The 23,723-nt window shown below is 37.3% G+C and overlaps 1 protein-coding gene across 1 annotated transcript; it reads left to right on the top strand.

Moving 5' to 3' along the window:
- Positions 1–23,566, top strand: LOC101744386 (probable peroxisomal acyl-coenzyme A oxidase 1). The gene is made up of 13 exons (XM_004932345.5): positions 1–1,503; positions 7,470–7,635; positions 8,200–8,368; positions 8,906–9,029; positions 11,547–11,791; positions 12,517–12,677; positions 13,414–13,576; positions 14,173–14,363; positions 15,762–15,911; positions 18,669–18,774; positions 20,633–20,785; positions 21,940–22,056; positions 23,128–23,566. Exons 1-13 carry the CDS (start codon positions 1,389–1,391, stop codon positions 23,269–23,271), a joined length of 2,004 nt encoding a protein of 667 aa, XP_004932402.1. The 5' UTR covers positions 1–1,388; the 3' UTR covers positions 23,272–23,566.
- The last annotated feature ends 157 nt before the right edge of the window (positions 23,567–23,723 follow it).

Genomic DNA, 23,723 nt, shown 5'->3' on the forward strand with positions numbered 1-23,723 from the left:
TCTTTCTTTTCTTATGTTGCCCTTAAATACACGCAACTTATTTGTTTTATTCATAAACTATTCCACAAAAAAAATCCTATCACAGTTACCTGCGCGTATTCCAATATGTAAAAGTTGTTTATGAATTTATTCCGTGTACTACTTTCGCAACCCACGGTAGTGCTCTGAGGAATTGTGTGAGATGATTTGATGTTTTTGCTGTCGCAATACCATCACAGTTTATCTAGACTTCTTGGTACCACTGCGTTTGTGTTCTGTCAAGGCTAGATGTTTTTTATAGATTCCATATACATGAAATGTCGGTCTTCAAGCAAGCAATATATTTTCAAGACAACCTTAGTAATCTAATTTTTTCTTTTTAACGACCTCGTGAATTCCGTATACAAGGGGGGTATAGACAAAATTTACTTCAGCTCTAACACTAGGAGTAGACTTAGGAATCCCGTATTTGTCGAACTCGCCAAAGAGTTCAGAGAGAGAGTCCAAAGAGATCAGCTCGCTGAGTTTCTCGCCGGATCTCAGCGGGTCGCGATCCCGGTCCGCTAGTAGATTCATTCGCGAAGCAACTGCTCTTGAGTTGTTAGATTTCCTTTGGAGGCGCGCGGGTAGCTGCTAGCAAATCCCACCCCCCTTGGCTGAGCATTTGCTCGTCCACCTGTCCTGGTGAAACTGGAAAGGCCTCTGGGCCAACAGTAATCACTTATTAAAAAAAAACAATATTGACAAAGTTGAAGACTGCATCTAGTTTACCCTAGTCTTGATTACGGAGCCGCACGGACTCGCGGTATACCGGTGTATGGTTATCGTCATAAACCTTATGGTTTAAGATCTTAGAGAGCACGAACGAAGGACTCCGAAGGCTATTGCCTTGGTGATGTAGAATAATGCTGCCGTTGCACAAGGCTTAATGCTCTTCCCCAAGCTATCCTGCATTTGTTTCTGGCTCTAGATTTTTTTGAAGTCACTAGGTAGACGAGAGCTGACGGTTTACTTTGTGATAAGTGGTAACCGGAGTAAAATTACTTTAAAAATTGAATCACAAATTTTACATTTAAATATTTAAATCAGGGTCATTTGTTTGGAAACTTTGGACTCTAGCATTAATTATACAAAACAAAATATCAATGAATGATTGTTATAAAAAAGAAAAACCCGAGTAGACCGTCGGGTCAAGTCTTGTAAGAATGTTTCTATATAGCATTGGTCTTTCAGCCTTAGATTGTATTTACTAGATTTACACAGTAGGCCATCATACGACCAACTGCGGACGGACTGAGTGAGTGAGTGAGTCACTTCATTTAGTCAGTATTATACACTCCGCTACTGATCGGGCCACTGATAAGTCGCGCAACGGTCGCGCAACGGTAGGTAATAATAAAATCAGAAAAATGAACGTAAACAAAGATTTGCAAAATGAAAGAAACAAATGCAGTTTTAATGTACGAGAATTAACTGAATTCATAGACGGTGGCAAGAACAGAACATTAGAAAGGAAACATATTGGTAAGTTGTTACCCAATATATTTACGTGTGCATATTAATTTAAACCTATCGAAGTTTACATGCTTGGGCTGGCGTTTAGGAGTCGCCAGTAATTCGCAACTTTATTGTACTTTTTTTTTCTAAATGCTTTCTAATTTTATCCAATTACATTCGAAGCTTACATTCAATTCATTATAAAATATCTCAAGGTGGGTGGCGCATTTACGTTGTGGATGTCTATGGGCTCCAGTAACCACTTAACACCAGGTGGGCTGTGAGCTCGTCCAGCCATTAAAAAAAAAAATTAAAAAAAAAATTCATAATTTTTGGTTTTCTCTTGAATATAAATACGAAACTTGATTGGTTCTAAATAAATCTATTATATTTAATGCGGAATTCCGACGTTTGTAGTTGTACCTATCGGCTGCTACTTCGACATGCCGCAAGATTTTACTCATAAAATCATCTAACAGAATTGCTTTTTTGGAATGCTATTATGCTATTACTTACTTATCTATATCCAATATAACATTTAGACTTTCATTACTAAAATCATAAAAACAGATCCATGAGATTGTATAAATAATTACGCGCCAGTCAGAGAATGCTTAGAAACTTGGTAGCCAGAATTTCTATTTTCTATTTTTCTATCAAAAGAACCGGTTTCAATAAAAAATTAAATACAACCAGCAAACGAAGTGTAGAGGTAGCTGCACATAGTTTAATATTTTCTAAATAATGCGAATTATGAAAGTAATATAAAACGAATAGAAAATTAATTTAAAAAAATCTGTGTAGGCAATTCATATGTTTAACGATTGACTATATAGGTGAAACCTTCGGCTGTTGGTACATCACTAAACTGAGACAGATACATATTTACTTATACTTATAAAACACGTGTCCTAATTGTGAGCTCAGTGACTTGCGGTGGATCATTATTGTCCTCGCAAACAACTTCTTTTCTGTCCTTGATGATCGATTATTTACATTTGATATATTTATTATACGCTTTGATATATGTATTTTACTTTTGGCGTTATGATGACACAATTTTCGTGCGATCTTGCAGACACAATTGTGTATAGTTTATCGTTTTGTTTTAATTATAAAACTGGTTATCTGCTGTCATAAAAGTCTTTTCAAACCAACCAACTGATATTATTCTTTAATTTAATCCTTAACTTTTCATTAAAGAATTTTCTTTAAAAAGTAAGTATGTAGTAACTTTTGAATAAGTGATTTTTACCTTTAGTTATCTTATTATTTTAATTCCACTGGATGAGTAGTTTACTTCACGGTTTACTAATGTTTTATACCCAATTAAGGCGAAATCTCAATTATATTTCTAACGGCTAACCCACATTTGTGATCGGTTTAACCCGTGCATTAGATGCCTTTAGTTCTAACACTAAGAGTAGGGACCCCGGTAAGCGTAGGTACTCGTCGAATTCGGCAAAGAGTTCGACGTGGAACTTAATCCATGCATCAACCCGCTGCGTTTCTCGCCGGATCTTCTCAGCGGGTCGCGTATCCGGCAGTAGATTGATTCGCGAAGCAGTTGCACTTAAATTGCTAGGTCTCTTTCGGAGGTGCTCGGGCATCTGTCCCACCTGTCTTGGTGAAACTGGAATAACTTCCATGTCACCAGTAATACTTTAATTATAAAAAAATATTGCGGTTAGCGGCTATCAGGGCCGGATTTAGAGGTCTGGAGGCCTTGGGGCAACAGCGGAGCGGAGGCCCCCTGGCCCCAAATTATTTTCCAAATAAAATAAACAAATTTTTTCAGTCGAGTTTTCCATTAAATATTCCATTGTGAAACCACGCAGATTCTCTCAGTATTTAACAAACATACATAAATATAATCAGAGAATTTTATTACAGAAATTAGATTTCGGAGGAAGGAAAAGAATTTTACTAGTGTTTACTTGTCTGAATTTGATAGTTTTTTTTTCCAAAGTCTCTATTGTGGGTTCCCTCCATTTGTAGAGGCCCCCGCGGCTTTTGCCCCGGTCGTCCTCCCCTTAATCCTGCCCTGAACGCTATACTTCTACGCGCCAAAAGTAGGCAGGATAGTGGAATATATCCACTTTGGGTCTTACAATACGTCTGCCTGGAGCTACCAGTGCTAAAATACATCTATCGATATATATAATTATATGTGTATGTTGTTATATTTGTCTGTGTGGGTTCTGCTGTAATGGGGCGACGCTGCTCGGACCGTCACTTGCAGATAAGTGAGCGTTGACCTTAAGATTACTTTCAACTCTTTACACCAATACATGATCGCGAAGAACTGGTTATGTACTTATGTAACCCTGTAGATAAACGGGCGGTAAAATAATTACTTCAAATATAGAAATGATGCTCTCGCGGAGCACGAGGTGTTTCTACGAACCACAACGTGAAATGTGGTACTTGTGTTAAGAACAGATGTTGAGGTTAATAACCGAAAGGATTTGCTTGAAATTTTGCACAAAGCTTGTAACCAGGATGCATAGGGCACTTTCTCTCTTGGTAAATAAACAAAACGCGAACAACGCCTGGTGTATATGCTGCAATAAATATGACAGTTTAACATTAATAAGTATCTCTGATCTGTTGTAATTTGTAATATGTATGATATTTCCATTATTTATTGCAATCGTTCGCCAGGATATCAGCCGGTATAGTCGCAGACGCATCACGCAATTCAAGTCCACCAGGCGACTCACACATTAAGCCTTGAGTGAATACTTCGAAACTCATGCGCGTTGTCAAAGGTTTAATGACCTGGATAGTAACTGTTAAACCGTGGCCATTAACTTTTATCAAATAAATAGTTGCTGACGTAAATACATTTACGTTTCAATTCGATGAATATTAATAAATGGGATAGTGAATTTAAAAATGAAAATGAGTCGTGATAATGTTAGACTGAAATAGTTCCTGTATTAATTCATTACGACTACAACAAAAATGAAAGTACTAGTGTTGGAAGCCTTAAACGGGTTGTTAATTGTAATTTCTAGTTACTATATATTAAAGGTAAATTTTCAATCGAAGCCTTTGTATACCTCTATTCCACGTTTATACAGCAACATGCCATTTTGACAATCCCATTTAATGGTTGATAAATATCAACAGCTTTGTTCTCACTGGTATCCTATCTGGGGTTTTCAGCAAATAACCGATCTCATCGAATTATCCAATACGGTTTTGTCACTACAGACGTCTGTGAAGTCTATTACGTAGAATACATAATGTAAACGCATCCATCATACCCAATAACTCTTTAAAGAAGAAGAAAGAAAAAAATCATTTATTCGTCAAGCATAGTAAAAATGAGTTATTACATAAGTTGACGTCGTTGCATAGCAAATCCGCAGATTTTCCCAAGAACATGTTCTGTCATATTGCTTGTTGATCGCGCCTTTTTGCTTTGTGAATCAAACACTTCGATCATTAATTTATTGACCGCAAGCAACGGGCTTGACGAGAACAATGACCGGTGCTTGAGGTTGTCGATCAATAATTTATTGATCGAAGATCAAACACTCTATTTCTTGGATATGAAGAGCTGTTTTATTCTATTTCTATCTATTCGTTTTGTTCTATCTGTCTATCTATTATAAGTATATACTAACTATGGAAGAATTCTTAATGTTCGATTGAGGCTGGTATACCACTATCTATACTAATTTTATAAAGCTGTAGAGTTTGTTTGTTTGAACGCGCTAATCTCAGGAACTACTGGTCCGATTTGAAAAATTCACTCAGTGTTAAATAGCCCATTTATCGAGGAAGGCTTTACGCTATATAACATCATGCTAAGACTAATACAAGCGGAGCACCAAAAAAGAATGTTTCAAAATCGAGGTAATTTTTACCTTTTGAGAGCTTCCGCTGCGTGCGCTGCAGAAACGGTTAAAGTTTCGCTAAAATAATGTATGACAGAATTATTCCCCTTTAAAAGATCTAAAAAAAAATCCGCGACAGAATATGTCTTTATGTTAAGGTTGGCTCACTATAACGTTTTTTATGTTAAACAAATTTGTTCTAAAATAAAGCATTATCTGTGAACTATTCCACGCGGACGAAGTCACAGGCAAAAGCTAGTATCATATATTGACTGATAATTAATTGAAGAATTGAGTGGATGAGGGGTTAAGTACAATTTTTAAGATTTTTGAGTTTTTACATTGAATGAAGGTGTTATGTGCCTGTAAACCATATTAGACCTTAAAAATCTTGCTTTAAAGGCTATTTCTAGAAATCGTGATGAAGGTGTTATGTATTTACGAAGAACAAGTACAAGTAAGAAAAGTTTGTTGTCCGTTTTCTCAAAATTCATAAATTGTATCATATCCCCTTCATCTACTCACGTATTATATAATAGTTTAATTTAATAATTTTTGTAGTTAAGCGAATATAATTAAATTCAGATAATGTAATTAAATATTAATAATTATATGTATAATTGTTTCGAACTAACCCTCGACGATAGATCGCTCATTGTTTACGTTCGTATATTTTAATTATTGTTTTTAATATCTTTTGTGAATTTAGTGTGAATAGGTAAATTTTTACAGTGCGAATTTATCACATTACGTCAGTTTCCTCATTTAGTGCAACAAAACGTTATAAAATTATTTCTGTAGAATATCTATTATCTTGATCTTAATGAGGAGCAGTTAAATAAGCTTGAGTTACTCTAAAACTACAGCATGTTAATTTGTGGTCTATGCCATAGACTATGCTTCTGGTTACCTACTGGAAGGCCACATATTCCTCCTTTTCCCCCCTACTTATTCTTTGGTAGCCCAACGGGCTATTCCAGCTACTGCCGGACAGGTAGGAGAGCTCACGGGCTCAACCTGAGAGAATTTGCTAACACTGACCCCAGTAAGATCAGTGCTTCGCAAAATCTACCACCGAATCGTAATCGCGACACGCTGCCGCGCTGAGTTGGTCCGACGAGCGACTCAGTGGGCTTGTAGACATAATTAAAACTACTTTTACGGATTAATCTCGCGATTTTTATTGTCATTATATTGTTTCGGACGTTTTCGATACTTCAGTGTGCTTAATGCGAGTTTTTTAACATTCTCGATCGCGTAAAAGTTATCTTAAATTTGTATGCAGTTGGAACAGCGCCCCTAGCGGCAAACGGACGCAAACGATCCCATTCCATACAAATATGAGCTAACTTTTACGCTATCGAGAACGTTAAAAAACTCGCACTAAGCACACAGTTTTCGCGGTCGCGGACGTCCCAACTGAGGTAGTTAGGCAATATTACCTATATTAGAGATACGCATGTGTGTGTTAGCACACGTAGGTATGCTATAATTAATTATGTAAAAGTGTGTATTTATTGACTTCAGTTCGTTAATTGCTGTGTCACATTTTGCTTTTGAACAATTGTTGATATTTTCTGTCTTGAAAACCGCCATTCATTTTGTGTGTATTAATTTCTTCTGCGAACTGGGTTGCCTAGAATAGAGCGTTCCGAGCTATTATGTCGTATATTGGACCACTATTAATTCTTCTGTTGAAGTTTGCTGTTAAAATTATTTTAGTTGTGTTGTTTCAATAATCTGTCAGTTATCTGTCTGTCTATCTAGTGGCAACGCAAACCCTTTCTAAGAAACCAGAATCAATCATGGAAATCATGGCGCAAGAACAAATCTTATATTTTTTTTCAAAATTTAAATTTATGCTTATGTAATGTGAAGTCCAATCTGCGCAGTTACGTTTGGCCGACTTATAATTTAAAGCTAAGAATGAAATTAACTTATTAATACAAAAAAAAGCAATTTTCGTGTACCTAAAAGTTACGGGTTACGGGCTATGGATGGAAATTTGTTTATTTCTATGGAAATATTAACAATTGTCTTATAAATGTCTTATGAATATTTTGTCAACAGTATACGAAAACATTTTTAGGCCTTGTAGTGACGATTTCGTTTTATTGTGTCTTAATCTTTAAAATCTTTTTTTAGAGAAGTTAATTCTTGCTCAAAAGGATGAATTGTTTGGCGGAACACCAGAAGACTATCTTAGCCATAAAGAAAAATACGAAAGGGCCATCCAAACGAATGTTATTATTTTGAAAATTGTTCAAGATTTTATGAGAGATGCAAATGGTGGTGACCTCACGAATTACAGGTTTGTATATACTTGATATAATATTAGTGCGTCACATTTTGTGTATGATGCTATATCAGAAAATTATCTTTCAACATCGTTCAAGATAAGTTCTACATTAGTAAAAAGTTTAAACTCAAATGGGTCCATTTTAATCGATACGCTAACGCATAAATCATGAAGAAAAATTAAGCTGTCTAATGGATTGTAGGTACGATATCCTTATAGCCACTGGCGCGGGCAGCGTTCACTATGCACTGTTATTTAATCTGTGGACAGAGAAAGCCGGCCAAAAACTAAAACGTAAAATTGTATTATTATTATTTTAAATACACCTGTTTTACGTTGTTTGATTAAACATTGAAATGTACATACGTCAATCAATAAATCATTATTTTTTGTTAAGGATATTGAAATTGAAAGGCTTATGAATCGTTTATTACAGTGGCCTTAAATTAAACCTTAAAATTAATTTTTAATTATATCTGTGATACGTGAAAACAAAAGAAAAAAATAATAAAAAATCTCTGTCCATAAATAATGATAATATCAAGACGAATAATATTATTATTCTTCTTGTAACAGGGATGTACTCACAACGTTGCTCAATTTCGTGGTCTCCCGCGAAGGAACTCCCTTTGCGTTGCACTTCATGATGTTTTTACCGGTGTTCTTAAGTCAGGCTGACGAAGAACAGCAGATGGAATGGCTTCCTCGAGCTTGGAATTGCAATATAATCGGTAGTTATGCTCAGGTTAGTTAATAAGAAATCACGAGCGCTTCAAGCGCCACAAGCGACAGCTGGATTTACGTCTAAGCTCTACTACGTTTTCAGTTTTTTTAATTAAAGCAAAAAGAGGGGTTGGAAGTAGGAACTGTTACACGCTGGGGTTCGGGATAAATGAAAATTCTACCGAATTACAAATTAAGAGTGTATTAGCACTTAGAACACTTAAAACACTCACAAACACTTTAAAATTCTCAATTCGCTTCAAGTAGTTCCGATTACTGACTGACTGCGTGTTTATTTTTCCTACCTATTCTAGTATCTCGAGGTGTTATTCTAGATTCGGCGAACTAGGATACGAACGAACGGATCTTCTCAGTGGGTCGCGTTGCCGATGCGGTGGTAGATTTTGCGAAATACTGCCCTTACTAGGGATAGTATTAGCAGCGTCCTCAGGTTAAAGCCCTATGAGGTCACCTACTCGCTCGGCTACGCTGGCATAGCCGCTAGAAGCTACCAGCTTAGACAAAGAAATTGTGTAGAAATTCAGTTTTTTTTATTCAGACAGAGCTTGGGCACGGGACGTTTATCCGGGGTTTAGAGACGACCGCCACGTATGACGCTGCCACCAAAGAGTTCGTGTTGCACAGCCCAACAGTAACATCATACAAGTGGTGGCCCGGGGCATGTGAGTATTCAGTTCGAGGAACTGTTTCGTAAATAATTCCGTAGGTTGCGGTGTGAGTTTGTTATTTAAAGATTATCTATATATTAATACGTGAAATAAAAACTTTGTATCCCTTTTTGCGAAAATTGCGCGGATGGAGGAGTATGAATTATTAGTATATTAAGAGTATATTAGGAGTATATTTCCCACACTTATAGAGAATATAGAGGAGTGCAGAATGTTAATATTTTTTTAAATGATGCCTAAAAATACATTAAATCAATAAAAAAAACATTACACACACTACCATGTATTTGACGCACACACGCATGCATACTATTTATTTATTGTCAAACTTTTGTTATTGACGTCCGGGGTCAAATTGAGAATAGATTAAATATTGTTTGTATTTATAATATTTTTCTATAGTGTAGTCTTGGCGCAATTTGTGATTATAGAAGTATAATAGTCTTTGTAAATAGAATCATAATAGTGTACAAACTTACAATTTCAATTAATTATAGTCGAATTTCGACTACTGCGGGACCACTAGTGTTGCTTAAAAATGTTTATTGTTAAAATAATCAATTGTCCACAATCTGAAGGATATCCTATTTAACAATGGCTAGTTATCAATATTTGTAATTTCAATTGTATTTTCAATAGCCAAAGCTATGCACATTAATATGGTTTTGCTGAGTGCACATACTATTTAGATTGCAATCCAGATTAGATCTAGGTACTACTTGTACGATTTAGCTAATATGTACTGTAATGATTGTAATTTGTTTTGTGCATCAATAAGTTAAAAAAAAAGCATTTGTAAATCAATTAAATGTTTATGTTATGAATGCACCCGGGTGACGCGGTTGTTGATCGTTCACTAACGATTTGTGGAAATAGAGTTACCGCGTCACGCGAATTATGCTGACAAAGGTGTTTGGTGATAATAATATATTACCGAACAAATTCCAAAATTATTCAATAGTAAAATAAAAAGGCAAGTGTATAACGTATAAATTATTTTTATGATGTGAATGTGCACATGTGTGAATGTGTATGATATGAAAATAAATTCTATTGCAAATAACATTTATTACTTTTACAGTGTGTTAGTTTAATACATAAATATAAAACAATTTAAAGTAGAAAAAGCTTATTCGAAGTGGTCTCCATTGGCTCCTTTAAACGTTGAGGCCAGATATCAATAGAAGCACGCACTCTTTCCATGGGAAAAATTTTCACTGCCAACCGTACGGATTGTTTTAGGGACTCCAATTATCATGGCGTTTAGAGCAAGCCGTACTCTCTAAAACTGACCATAAATCATAATCCAGCGGATTAAGATCGGGATTAGACGACGGCCAGTCTTGAGCTCTGATGAAGTCCGAAACGTTCGTTTCCAACCAAGACTGCGTAGACCGAGCTTTATGACCTGGCGCCGAGTCTTGATGGAAGGACCATTCTTGATTATTGAACATGGTGTTGTTAAGGGGCTTCACTACCTTCTCAAGAATGGTATCTTGATACACTTGGGCCGATGTTTTTATACCTTTTTCACAAAAGTATGGCTCAGTCACTCCTTCATAGCTAATTCCCCACCAAACCATCACTGAAGTCGGATAGTGCCCACGTTGCACTCTGTCGACTAATTGGGAAGCTTCCTTAGAGCTTTGAGCATAAATACGGGCATTTTGTTTGTTAAAATGTTGCTCAATTGTAAAAAAAATTCTCAATCGTAAACCATGACTTCCCTTTGCGTACCGCTTCAGTAGTTGTTTCGATTTTACCACCCTATTCTCTTTTAAATTATCAGTTAAGAAACGGCTTTTTAAGACCTTTATTAAAAATGGTTAAAGAACCGATCTCTAAACGATTGTATGTGCAAAATCTTATATTATTATTATGTTATAATAATATATACTTACGTTGTTGTATGAGACGTTTGTGTATGTATACCGGGTAGGTGTGTGTTTGTATATGCATATAATATTATGATAATTTTTTTATTTCTCAAAAAGAAATGCACCTACCACAGGACTCTCTACACCAACCTTGGTTGACTGGTAGAGAATGCCTCAGGCATTAAACCGCCACTGTATTTTTGTGCATAGAGCTGAATAAATAAATTATAATTATTCTTCGATCAGTATTCGTGTGAAATATTAATACGATTGTATAAATTGTATGAATGTATAAAAGTATATATATTTGTATAATGTATTATAATAATAATATAATGTAAGTATATGTGTGTGTGTGTGTATATTTGTATGTATGTATATTGTTTTGTATCTTGTAATATGTATATATTATTATATGTAATGTTTACTGTATGCACTAGGTTTGTGTTCCTAATTCTTCTTTCCTTTTGCGGGCCTACTGGAAGAGATTTCAACATGAAATAAGTAGTGCCCTTGTACTCTGTATCCTTATTGTCGTGTTTCTTCTAACAGCAGTGTGTACAAAATATATTAAATAAATAAAAATAAAATAAAATTATTGTAAATATCTCAATGTCGGGATTTCTTTTTCCAGTGGGTCACACGGCTAATTACTGCGTGGTTGTGGCGCAGTTGCATACCAAGGGCCAATGTCATGGTATTCATTCGTTCATAGTGCAAGTCAGAGACGAAGAGACCCACATGCCCTTAGCGGGGATCAGAGTAGGGGAGATCGGGGCTAAGATGGGACTGAACATGATCAACAACGGGTTCATAGGTTTCAATCACGTGAGAATACCGAGGAGGCATTTGCTGATGAAGCACGCGCAAGTGTTAGAGGTACACAATTCACGATTCATACTTTACTTATTTTGAAAGCTTCGAGAAAGCAACTGCAACAAGCAGTGGCGTAGCGAGGGTGGGGGCAAGGGGGGTCGTCATGCCCGGGCGCTACAGAAAAAGGGGCGCTAAATGGTCCGCGAAAAAAATATATCCAGCTATTTTTTATTGTAATTGATTTCTGGGGAATATATTTTAAATTTAGTGCCGTAATATATGTTAATTCGTAAATAAAAATAAAAAAAAGGAATACTAATAGGTACTCTATATCAAACTTTTTATTGTTTTATATAACCACGTGTTTTTTAAATATTTCTTTTTAAATATATAAAACGAATAATAGGTACATATCTTTTGAACTAATTCTAGATGATCATATACATTTCAAAATCGCGTCTCGTTTTCTCAACTACAATTCTTGTCTCAAATTTAAAGCCTAGCTTGAGTTTGTGACTTCATCTGTTTTACTTCATTTGCGAGTATTTTTACATATAATATTATGTGGTTTTCGATTGGGGGGGACGGCGGGACGGACGCGAGCTAAGATCGGTACGTCACTGGCAACATGCTTTGCGACACAGACTAGAGACTAGCGGTAGGCAGCGGCTTGCCTCTGCCCCTGGCATTGCTGGACTCTACGGGCGACGGTAACCAATTACTATTAGGTGGGCCACATGCTCGTCTGCCTACAAGGGCAATAAAAAAAAACTAAGTATTGATTTCAGGACGGCACGTACGTGAAGTCTCGTAACAGCAAACTGAACTACGGCGCGATGGTGTTCGTGCGCGTTGTCATAGTGTTCGACAGTGTCAACTACCTGTCTAAGGCCGTCACCATCGCCACCAGATTCGCTGCCGTTCGAAGGCAGTCACAACTTAAAGCGAAGTACGTATACCCGGAAATAGTTTTGACGTGATAACGTCCTATAAATCGATGAACACCGGCTGCACACACGAAAAAATGTCACGTTCCGCCTGAGGCTAAGCGTGCAAGCGAGAGCGCAGAACAAGCGATGGAGAGGCACAGAGGATATTACACGCGTCAAATATTATGAGGACTTTTACGATGGATTTCCAACCGATTATAATTATTATAAAATTATTATTAAATTGTCGATTGTGGAATTAAGCATTGTAAAGTGGAAATTTGTTCCACTCTGATCAAAGTTTAAGAAACATCATTGTAAGCTCCTCTACATTGATAATTTATAAAGCATACTCAATGGAAATGAGATTGAAATACTGAAGTATAATAGCTACTATAATACTGTGACATTATAGCCACCTTTCAATACCAGTCTGGTTTTTTATTTATTGAATAGATGTGTAATTGAGCTTACGACCCTCCTGGTGTAGAGTGGTTACCGGAGACATCACATCGTGAATACCAACTACCTTGAGACATAAGGACTAAGTCTGTATTGTTGTACTGTACAGTTGTCCCACTCTTCAATCCAGAACGCGTAACTGCTCTGCGGTAGAAATAGACAGGGTGATATATCCTATTCGACTAGAGCTTATGATCCTTATAATCTTGTATACCCAGAATTCAGTATAATACTTAATTAAAAAAAAGGTTTTCGTGTGCTTTTCGTATTAATTCGATGTGTTTTCTCCTTTAGTGAACCAGAGTGTCAGATAATAGATTTTTTGACGCAACAACACAAGCTGTTCATAGGCATAGCGACATGTCATGCCCTTAAGATGACCGCCACCAAACTGTGGGATACGTTCAATGAAGTTCAACAGCAGTTGCGGGGCGGGAACCTGGAGAGACTACCCGAAGTGAGTCACTGTTCTAGCGGATCACATTGGGTTAAGGGTCTTGAATTAACTGGCCAGGTTTGTCTTGGGCTGTCTTGGGCCCAGCGCGGTTGGACGAGTGGGGAAGTGATTGGGTTCTTAACTTATGCTTCAGCTTCAATTGAATTATAGATAGAGGAACGCACTGACGGGGTTGTGCATTTCTGAGGGTTTCATGATAAAATACGACGATTAAAGATGTGTGTCTTCCAGTGTGCCTTTAATTATAATATTTTAATAGTCAATTTGAAAAGAATGTATTTTTTCTATAGTCTGGTAGCGGAGCTCATAAATAACACCTGAAAGCATACTAAGAAATCTCTCGGTAACAGTTACCGACCGAGAGTCAGTCAGTCGTATTTAGTCACCTATCGGGAGCGGTCTTAAACAATATCTCCTTTTTGCCAATTTCTATAATTTAATTGTTTGTGTAATTGAACTAATAAAAGTGAAATATCCTTTTCAAAATTCCTTTTTTAAAAACCTAATCGGGAGACCCCCCATGACATTGGTGACAGCGGTGGGATCAAAAAACTTAATCGGGAGACCCCGCATAACAGAACGTTCGCTCGGTGTAGCTGCACGCGCTGGCTTGCTGCCTGAAGGCGGTGAGCACGGCGGACACGGCGGCGCTGGCTGAGGGCGGGCGGCGCGCGTGCGGCGGCCACGGCTACATGCGCTCGTCCGGCCTCCCGCAGACGTGCGCCGTGCTGGACGCCGCCTGCACCTTCGAGGGGGACAACACAGTCCTGCTGCTGCAGACCGCGAGGTGACCGGGCAGCAGACGGCTTTACTGCCGGCGCTCACTTTGATTACTTTTTTTTTATTGCAAAGATTATTTTTAATACTGTATAAAGTATTATTAAATGTATGTAAGTATGTAATGTAATATGTGATCGTGTATATTTGTATATATGTATGTATATATAATACTTTTTCTGTGTATGTATTTCTAACTTAATATAAATTTCATTGCACCTACCACTATTCACTCTGCACTACTTTTGGTTGACTGGTAGAGAACGCCTTAAGCATTAAGTCCGCCAATGTAAAGTTTACATGAAGTGTAATAAATAAAATAAAATAAATTGGTGGACGAGCACACAGCCCACACGGTGTCAAGTGATTACTAGAGCCCTTAGACATCTATGACGTAAATGCGCCACCCACCTTAAGATATAAGTTCTAAGGTCTCAGTATAGTTACATCCTAATATTGTCTAATAATTAATATACATGTAGGCTGGCGCTCGCTTTGATTACATTTTTTTTATTGCTTATTTTGGCGAACGAGCTCATAGCCCACCTGGTGTTAAGTGGTTACTGGAGCCCGTAGACATCTACAACGTAAATGCGCCACCTGCCTTGAGATATAAATTCAAAGGTCTCAGTATAGTTACATCCTAATATTGTCTAATAATATACATGTAGCTTATTAAAAAAAAACACTCTTAAATGGCAAAACATGCTAATTTCATATATTTTATCCTATATATACCGGTGACAATAATAAAGTGAAGTTCTAAAATCATTGTATTGTCATCGCAAATTTTCAAGTTAATTGAGCGGTTTGAATTCGGTGAAAATGAAACTCAAAGTTTCCTTTTGCACAAACAAACAATTTTTTTTTATTACCTTAATAGACAGAGTAGCGTACGGCTCACCTAAGGGTGATGATGATCGCCCATGGACGTCAGCAATGCTAGGGACAGAGCCACGCCGCTGCTTACCGTTAAGAACTCTGCACAAGCCTTGTTTGAAGAAGGACATGTCATAGGGCTCGGGAAGCACCGTGGAGGGGAGCTCATTCCAAAGTTAATAAAGTTCCAAGTTAATAAACATGTTTTAAAAATGTTTCTTTCCACAAAGAAATAACTAATAGTATCTGCAGATTGCAGTTTGTTTGGCTTGGGGCTTAGAGATACATCACCACGAAAACTGTAGAGTATTCAAAGCTCACGTTAAGCCGTAAAAGTGGACGTTCCGTCTACGACTCGTGAAACATTTGACTTTGCAGGAGGCAACGGCTTGCCTATGCTCGGCTTTGCTGATGTCCATGGGCGACAGTAACAACTAACCCCGAGGCCGAACGTACGCTGGTCTGCCTACAATGGTAATTAAAAAAAACAAAACAAATATAAGTCCCTAATCGTATCTTTGTAATATAGATTTTTAGTGAAAGTATGGCGAGGCTTGGACACATTGAAGTTGACGCCCACAGTTGCTTATTTAAGGACGACACTTACCGAAGGATTCAACGATAAATGGGACAACACAGTTGAAGGCATCATAAAGGGATTCCAGACCGTCTCCATGAGGTACGTTGTTTAATAGCCTCCATCAGCAGAACACTGGTGGATTAACTGGTGGTAGGACCTCTTGTGAGTCTGCACGGGTAGGTACCACCGCCCTGCTTATTTCTGCCGTGAGACAGTAATGCGTTTCGGTTTTAAAGGTGGGGCAACCGTTGTAACTATACTGAGACCTTAGAACTTATATCTCAAAGTGGGTGACGCATTTACGTAGTAGATGTCTATGGGCTCCAGTAACTACTTAACACCAGGTGGGCTGTGAGCTCGTCCACACATCTAAGCCATAAAAAAAATAGAAAAAAGTCAGTGAATATCCTCGCTCAGATAGCATCGCGGAGGAAAAATCGTGCTAAAGTTCGAATTGATAGAAATAGCGCATAATATCATGATAGGAAGACTTTCTCCATTGACACATCCGAGTAGTTCCCGTGGAAACGCGCAGGAGTCGAAGGCACGGCTACATTTAGAACCGTTGCTGTTTGAAAATAATGTCGTTATAATTTAAATACAAAACTATCTCCAAGATCGTAACGTATCGAGGAAAGTCTGAGTGGATAAATGAAATTCAGGTTTATATTTTTTATTTTATTTTTTATTGCATAGATGTGTGGACGAGCTCACGGCCCACCTGATGTTAAGTGGTTACCGGAGCCCATAGACAGCTACAACGTAAATGCCGCCACCCACTCTGAGATATGAGTTCTAAGATCTCAGTATAGTTACAACGACTGCCCCATCTTTCAAACCGAAACGCATTACTGCTTCACGACAGTAATAGGTAGGGTTGTGGTACCTACCCGTGCGGAGTCACAAGAGGTCCTACCACCAGTAACAAGAGGTCCTACCACCAGTAACTATAATATAATATAAAATATATAACTTATAATATATTTCTATTAGGGTTTTTTATAGTCAAAAACAGATGTATGTAAATTTATAGAGATGTACCTTGTTTATTTATAGAGCAAAAAACCCAATAATGTAGATTGCACTAAAGATGTTTCTTGTATTTTATCTATTATCTACATTTCACTCGTCACTTGTCACGATGTTTGTCCGGAATGAACTCCGAAACTAATTATCCGATTCTAACGTTTTTTTTTCAAAACGTGTGCTTCTAACTAGAGAGATGACATAGTTTTTATCTCTATTTATAATATCAATATAACTAGTCAGGTCATAAGTATTGTCACACAGTAAAAACTTTTCTTTTAGAATGCTGGCCACAAAAAAGTTTATTGAATTCGAATTTCGAATTGTTCATGAAAATAAAAATGTATATACTTTTAGAATTTTACTCATTTTTAAATATGAAGTGGACGCTTAAAGAAGACCGTGTTGCAGTTATTGCGTTGCATCGTTGCGGTTACGCGCCTATTCAAATTTTTAACATACTGAAAATTTTGAATATAACCAAAAGATTCGTTTATCGTATCATCAAACGATACAATGAAGACTCTAGTGTAGATGACAGGTCAAGAAGTGGTCGCCCTCGGTCTGTTAGGACGCCAGCAGTGATAAAATCTGTGAAGGCGCGAGTTCAAAAAAATCCCAAATGTAAGCAGAAACTGTTGGCCCTTCAGATGGGGTTAAGCAGAACCATGGTGAAAAGGGTATTAAATGAAGACTAGGGCTTCGGGCATATCGAAGAAAAACAGGACATCGTTTGAATGCTCGTCTAATGGACCTGAGACTGAAGAGATGCCGCGCTTTGTTGAAGCGGTACGCGAGAAAAAAATATCGAGAAATTCTTTTTTCGGATGAAAAAATTTTTACCGTAGAAGAGAGCTACAACAAACAAAATGATAAGGTGTACGCACACAGTAGTGAAGAAGCGAGCAACCTTATTCCGCGTGTCCAACGAGGTCATTTTCTATCCTCGCTCATGGTATGGTTGGGAGTTTCTTATTGGGGCTTAACAGAGGTACATTTTTGTGAGAAAGATGTAAAAACGAATGCAGTTGTGTATCAAAATACAGTCCTGACGAACCTTGTGGAAGCTGTTTCTCATACCATGTTCAATAACAGGCACTGGGTATTCCAACAAGATTCGGCGCCAGCTCATAGAGCGAAGAGCACACAAGACTGGCTGGCGGCGCGTGAAATCGACTTCATCCGGCACGAAGACTGGCCCTCCTCCAGTCCAGATTTGAATCCGTTAGATTACAAGATATGGCAACATTTGGAGGAAAAGGCGTGCTCAAAGTCTCATCCCAATTTGGAGTCACTCAGGACATCCTAGATTAAGGCAGCCGCTGATATTGACATGGACCTCGTTCGTGCTGCGATAGACGACTGGCCGCGCAGATTGAAGGCCTGTATTCAAAATCACGGAGGTCATTTTGAATAAACTTTAGTGTCATAAGAATCTATGTTTTATTAAGTTCATTTTGGTATATGAATGGTTACATAAAGAATAAACTTGTTTCAATTATTTTACATTAAACATGTGACATAATTTATGACCTGACTAGGTATTATATAGCAAAATGTTTTTTTTAATAAATTATTATTTGTCAGCTGTGTAAGTTTCTAACAGATGTTTCTAACAGACAGGCGCTTTAATGAAATTGTAAGCGTTAAGTTAATGCTAAAAAAAATTTATATTATATAATTAAATAAAGATCAATATTTATCCTTTAAACTTTCCTGAATCGTTGTATATTAGTTAGCGCTTCGGAGCGTCTGTCATAATATCATCAACGTACAATATTCGGGCACAGGAATAATTTTAAAGTTAATTCAAATTATGTTTACTTCTAGAAAGATCAGCGAGTGCGTTTCTTGCATGGCTAAAAGGATGATGTCCGGAATGTCGCAGGAGGAAGCCTGGAACATGACCTCTGTGCAGCTTGTAGCCGCCGCGGAGGTAAACCACCTTACTTCACTTTGTTCGGATCTTCGTAACGCGAATATACTACAGTGTGCTTAGTGTGAGTTTTTTAACGTTCTGGATAGCGTAAAATTTGTGTGCAGTTGGAACAGCGCCCCTAGCGGCAAACGTAGGCAAACGTTCCGACTCCATACAAATTTGAGGTAACTTTTACGCGATCGAGAACGTTAAAAAACTCGCACTTAAGCACTTTGACCTTTCGAAGTTGCCATGGCCTAACTTATAAGACGGTGTATTCGTATCGAGCGATAGGAATACAAGCCGGAGTTCGAATCCCCCGGCCAGACAGCATTTTTTCTAAAGAAATACGTACTTAACATCATTCACGAATGACTTCCACGATGAAGAAATACAATCGTGTAATAAAAATAAAACAAAATGTTTGAGTGAGGTTGATGAGTTGATGATGACTGGAGGCCGTGGTATTGAGACCTGAGGTCGAAGTCTCAATAGTACAGTTTAACGGCTGTCGGCAGCGGCTTGGCTCTAGCATTGTTGAAGTCCATGGGCGACGGTAACAACTCACCATCAGGTGGGCCGTATGCTCGTCTGCCTACAAGGGCAATAAATAAATAAAATGTCTCTGTTTTCAAATCGGAACGCATTTCTGTTCCGCGGTAGAAATACTAAGGATATTAAATAAAGATAATTATGAAGTTAAATCAGTTTAAGACGAAGTTGATGAAAAAGATGTTTAAGAAGATAATTAAAATGTTTGTAATTAGATCGGCTACAATTACAGGTGTGGTTGCATCAAGGAATACATATGGCAACGAATCGTTTAAAAAATTTAATTATTAATGTACATACAAATTGTATTATTATTGTTATTATTCTACTATATTTATTTAAAATCTTATTAATTATAAAATATTTTTTCTTAAAAATTCTATTTAAAAAAAACGCTATATAAAAATAGATTGCCGGTGATGGCGGTGTCTATTTTTATATATCTGTCTGTATTATAATTATTATTAATATTATAATTATTTGGTGAACTAAACTAATGCGTAGGTAGATAAATTATTAATTTTATTCGTCTGAACAAAATATCGTTAGCGTTTAGAAAGGTCAATGGTTTATTTTCGCACCCAGTGACGTTTTACGTTCATCTCGATAAGCTCGCAACAATGGCGGATCCAGGGGGAGGGTCATGGGGGTCATGACCACCCCCTGAGCTGGGTTCAGGACTTAGGTGGACCACTAATTGAATATAATGATTTTATTTATATATTTTGTCACCATACAGATTTTATGTAACTACATACGTTTGGGAACGAACGCATCTAAATTTGACTATGTGACCCCCTCCTGGCGCCAAAGCTGGATCCGCCCTTGGCTCGCAATTTAACAAACAATACAATAGCTTATAAAGTACGTAGTGTACTTATTTAACTCCGCGTGCCGCACTCAATCCGTGCAAGCTCCTCACTTAAAGTATTCAGTAAGGCATTAAAGGAGCACTATCTATCGATTTAGTATTACTTTTAAATATTTATTTTATGTATTTCATTATATATGTACGTGTATGTATATGATTATTTTATTTATGTGTGTAATTGTGTATGTATATAGTTTGATATATTATGTATTAGTGATTTTTTTTCTTATTATTATTGTTATTGTGTATTGCATCAATAAGTAAATTGATTAGATTGTACTCTTCTACCCACTTATGAAAAGCTCTTCCTCTTTAAGAACGGTTAGCTGGTAGCAATAAATCAATTGTTGAGTTAAGTTCATCATTTTATAACTCTTCGCAATTATTATATTGTATTAACTGTGTGTACAATAAAGAATAAAAATTAACTTTTGATAAATCATTTTTTTTCAGTCTCACTGCAGAGTGATTATTATATCGTATTTCCACGAAGAGTTTGTGAAGGTCTCATCAAGCTTTTCACCAGCGTTACGCCGAGTCATGAAACTGCTGGTCGAATTATATACATTGTATTGGGCTTTAGATAAACTACAAGATCTGTTGAAGGTAACTTGTGCTTTTGGGCGCGGGCACTTTGTAAAATGATGCGTGGCTGTGGGTCTGGTCATCGGACGATAACAAAAAATTGTAAGCTACGCATTATTAAAATATTAAAAATAAAACAGCGCAATGTAACACAAATAAAATTTGGCTCACGTGACTGGTCAATCAAGCGGCGATGTAAAGTAGATTTTTTTTTAAAGATTTTGTAACCTGGTCATACTACCTTTAAGCCAAGTCATATATTTTTTTCGTATATTCTATTATAATTATGAAAAATGAGATTAAGTTGATTAATTCAAGACTTTAATCAATTGGGATCAAATTAAATGAAACGAAATAAGATAGGATGATATATAATTTCAGTAAAATGGTGGTTATTTACCGAGACTCTTTCAGAAGAACCCGAGAAGTTTCATCCAGCGGTTTTGTTTCATTTTCCCTCACTCGTACACTTTCAAATGCTAAACAGTTAATAAGTCATCATTATTGTATACCTGACGAAACTATAAATGAACGAAATAAAAAAATCACACAAGCTCGCTCGTCGCCTTCCCGCCAATATTGACTGCGGCCGTCGACCTAAGTTTTGTACGCGTTCATTGCTGGTTTTTAATAAAATTAATGTAGTTTTTAAACAGGTTTTAAACAAGCTTTTAGTTTTATTTTAAATTGTTAATATCTTTTTGATATGACAACGTCTTATAATTCGATGGAGCCGCCTGCACGCACGAAAAAACATGACTCATGCGGCGTTACCTCGCTCTGAGGCGTTCCATTTAAGGCTTGCAGTGCAAGCGAGAGCGCGCAACGAGCGACAAAGAGTCACAATCGGCCTCCGCGTTCGGCAGCGTTCGACATCTGTCTCTCTCCTACTTGAGTGAGCGATGCATCCGCGTGGACAGCTACTGTACAATAACACATTCACATGTTTTCGTCAAGTATGAAGTACAGTGAAAGTGAATGTGGTGTCAATTGACCATACAAAATATCTATCAAACAAATAAAACTAAATTTTTTTTGAAAAATGAAACCATTCCATCACTATTTTCTTATGACGTTGTCACGTTCAACTATCGTCAGTAAACCGACTTTACAGACAACCGACTTTTTAAAAAAATTAAAAACGACCTTCGATTAAGATGAAACCAATGTTTCAGTACACTTCGATATCGAAGACCGACACAGAACAACTTCAAGAGCGGTACGAGGACACATTGAATGCGCTGAGACCGGACGCGGTTGGACTCGTCGACGCTTTCGACATCATGGACGAGGTAAGTTAATAGGGCTCTTCGATTATTTGACGGTTGTTACGGTTGTAGATACACGAGTATGGCGGTCAGGGTGCGGCTGTATATCTGAAAGATGCGTTTTGGTTTGAAGGGTTGGGTAACGGTTGTAACTATACGGAGACCTTAGAACTTATATCTCAAGGTGGGTGGCGCATTTACCACCAGGTGGGCTGTGAGCTCGTCCACCCATCTAAGCAATAAAAAAAAAAATTACATTTGATCTCGCACGGTACCTCTGAAGCCATAGACCTTCGGTATCGTTGATGTATTCTGCCGTGGCCATAGCTTTACTGTTAAAGGCTTGCTGACCCTGCATTAGTGAATGGTACAGCTAAGAGTTCTCGTGAAGTTGTTTGGTCGCTGGAATGTGCGCGGGTAGAACGATTCTCGAATCGGTCCGTCAAAACGTTTCCGTTATTTTTACTAAATGATTACTTAATCATGAATTTCATTATTAACATTAATAGGTTTGCATTTTGCTCTCGTTAACTATATGGGAAAATAGAATAATTATAATAATAATAAAAAAAGGATTGTGTGGCTTTGTGAAACCGCGGTAAAAGTGTAACTTTTTTTTCACATTATAGACATTAAACTCTGACAAACAACATTTACATTAAACACAAAAAAACACAAAATAGCGTGGAGCACTGGCACAAATTAGTAATAGTCTATACACTACACGGTCAGCTGCTGCGAACTATAGGCACCGCCATATTGGCCTTGGCTGCTCTGACGAGCCTTTCACTTCATCCCTACTCCGCGGCTGATCGTCACGCGACATGCAACACACAGATGAAAAAGTTTGAGACGATGTAATAAAAGTTTCACTTTAATAACACTTTTTTTTTCTATAAAACAAAATGTCGAAGTCGTCGTGATCTAAAGGATAAGATGTCCGGTATATTCGTATGTAGCGATGCACCGGTGTTCGAATCCCGCAGGCGAGCACCAGTTTTTCTAATGAAATACGTACTAAACCTGTTTTTGTTTGGAGTTAATTCAGCTGACGTTATTACGTTATACTGCAGTTGTATCGACTATTATTAATAGATATTACAATCGACTCTGGGCGCTTACGACGGGCGCGTGTACGAGCGCCTGATGGAGGAGGCGCTGAAGAGTCCTCTCAACGCGGAGCCCGTCAACAGATCCTTCCACCAGTACCTCAAACCTCTCATGCAGGGGAAACTTTGAGTTCCGATTTAAGTACATAGCTAATATTCAAGTGCAAATTAAAAAGTAGTTAAATGACAATAAACGATTTTTTTTATGCCATTAAATAATAATTAATTGAAGAGATGATATTGTGTAAGAAAAGCGTACCTACGTTATTAATTGTTTGTTAAATTGTGATCTTTAGTGAATTTATTGTTATGGATATATTTTTTATAAATCAGGGTATATTGTCTATGGTTTACGTACAAATGTTTTTGTACTCTTGGTTGGTTCTTTTGAATAAAAAGTTAATATAACAGATCTCAAGAGAGGCTTGACCGTGTTTTTCATTTACTTTCCTAATTACGTTTACGTTACATTAGAAGACATGTTAGTTTAATTACTTCAATTTTGTTAGCGCTACAATGGCGGATCCAGGGGGGGGGGGTCATGGGGGTCATGACCACCCCCAGAGCTGGTTCCAGGACTTA

The sequence above is a fragment of the Bombyx mori genome, chromosome 5 (assembly GCF_030269925.1).
Source record: "Bombyx mori chromosome 5, ASM3026992v2".
Lineage (NCBI taxonomy): Eukaryota > Metazoa > Arthropoda > Insecta > Lepidoptera > Bombycidae > Bombyx > Bombyx mori.

Excerpts from the sequence above, each read along its gene's own strand:
- LOC101744386 (XM_004932345.5), top strand. The coding sequence starts at position 1,389 with ATGAACGTAAACAAAGATTTGCAAAATGAAAGAAACAAATGCAGTTTT. Across the intron at positions 20,786-21,939 it reads AACTACAAGATCTGTTGAAG|TACACTTCGATATCGAAGAC; the intron begins GTAACTTGTGCT and ends CCAATGTTTCAG. Across the intron at positions 22,057-23,127 it reads CTTTCGACATCATGGACGAG|ATATTACAATCGACTCTGGG; the intron begins GTAAGTTAATAG and ends TATTATTAATAG.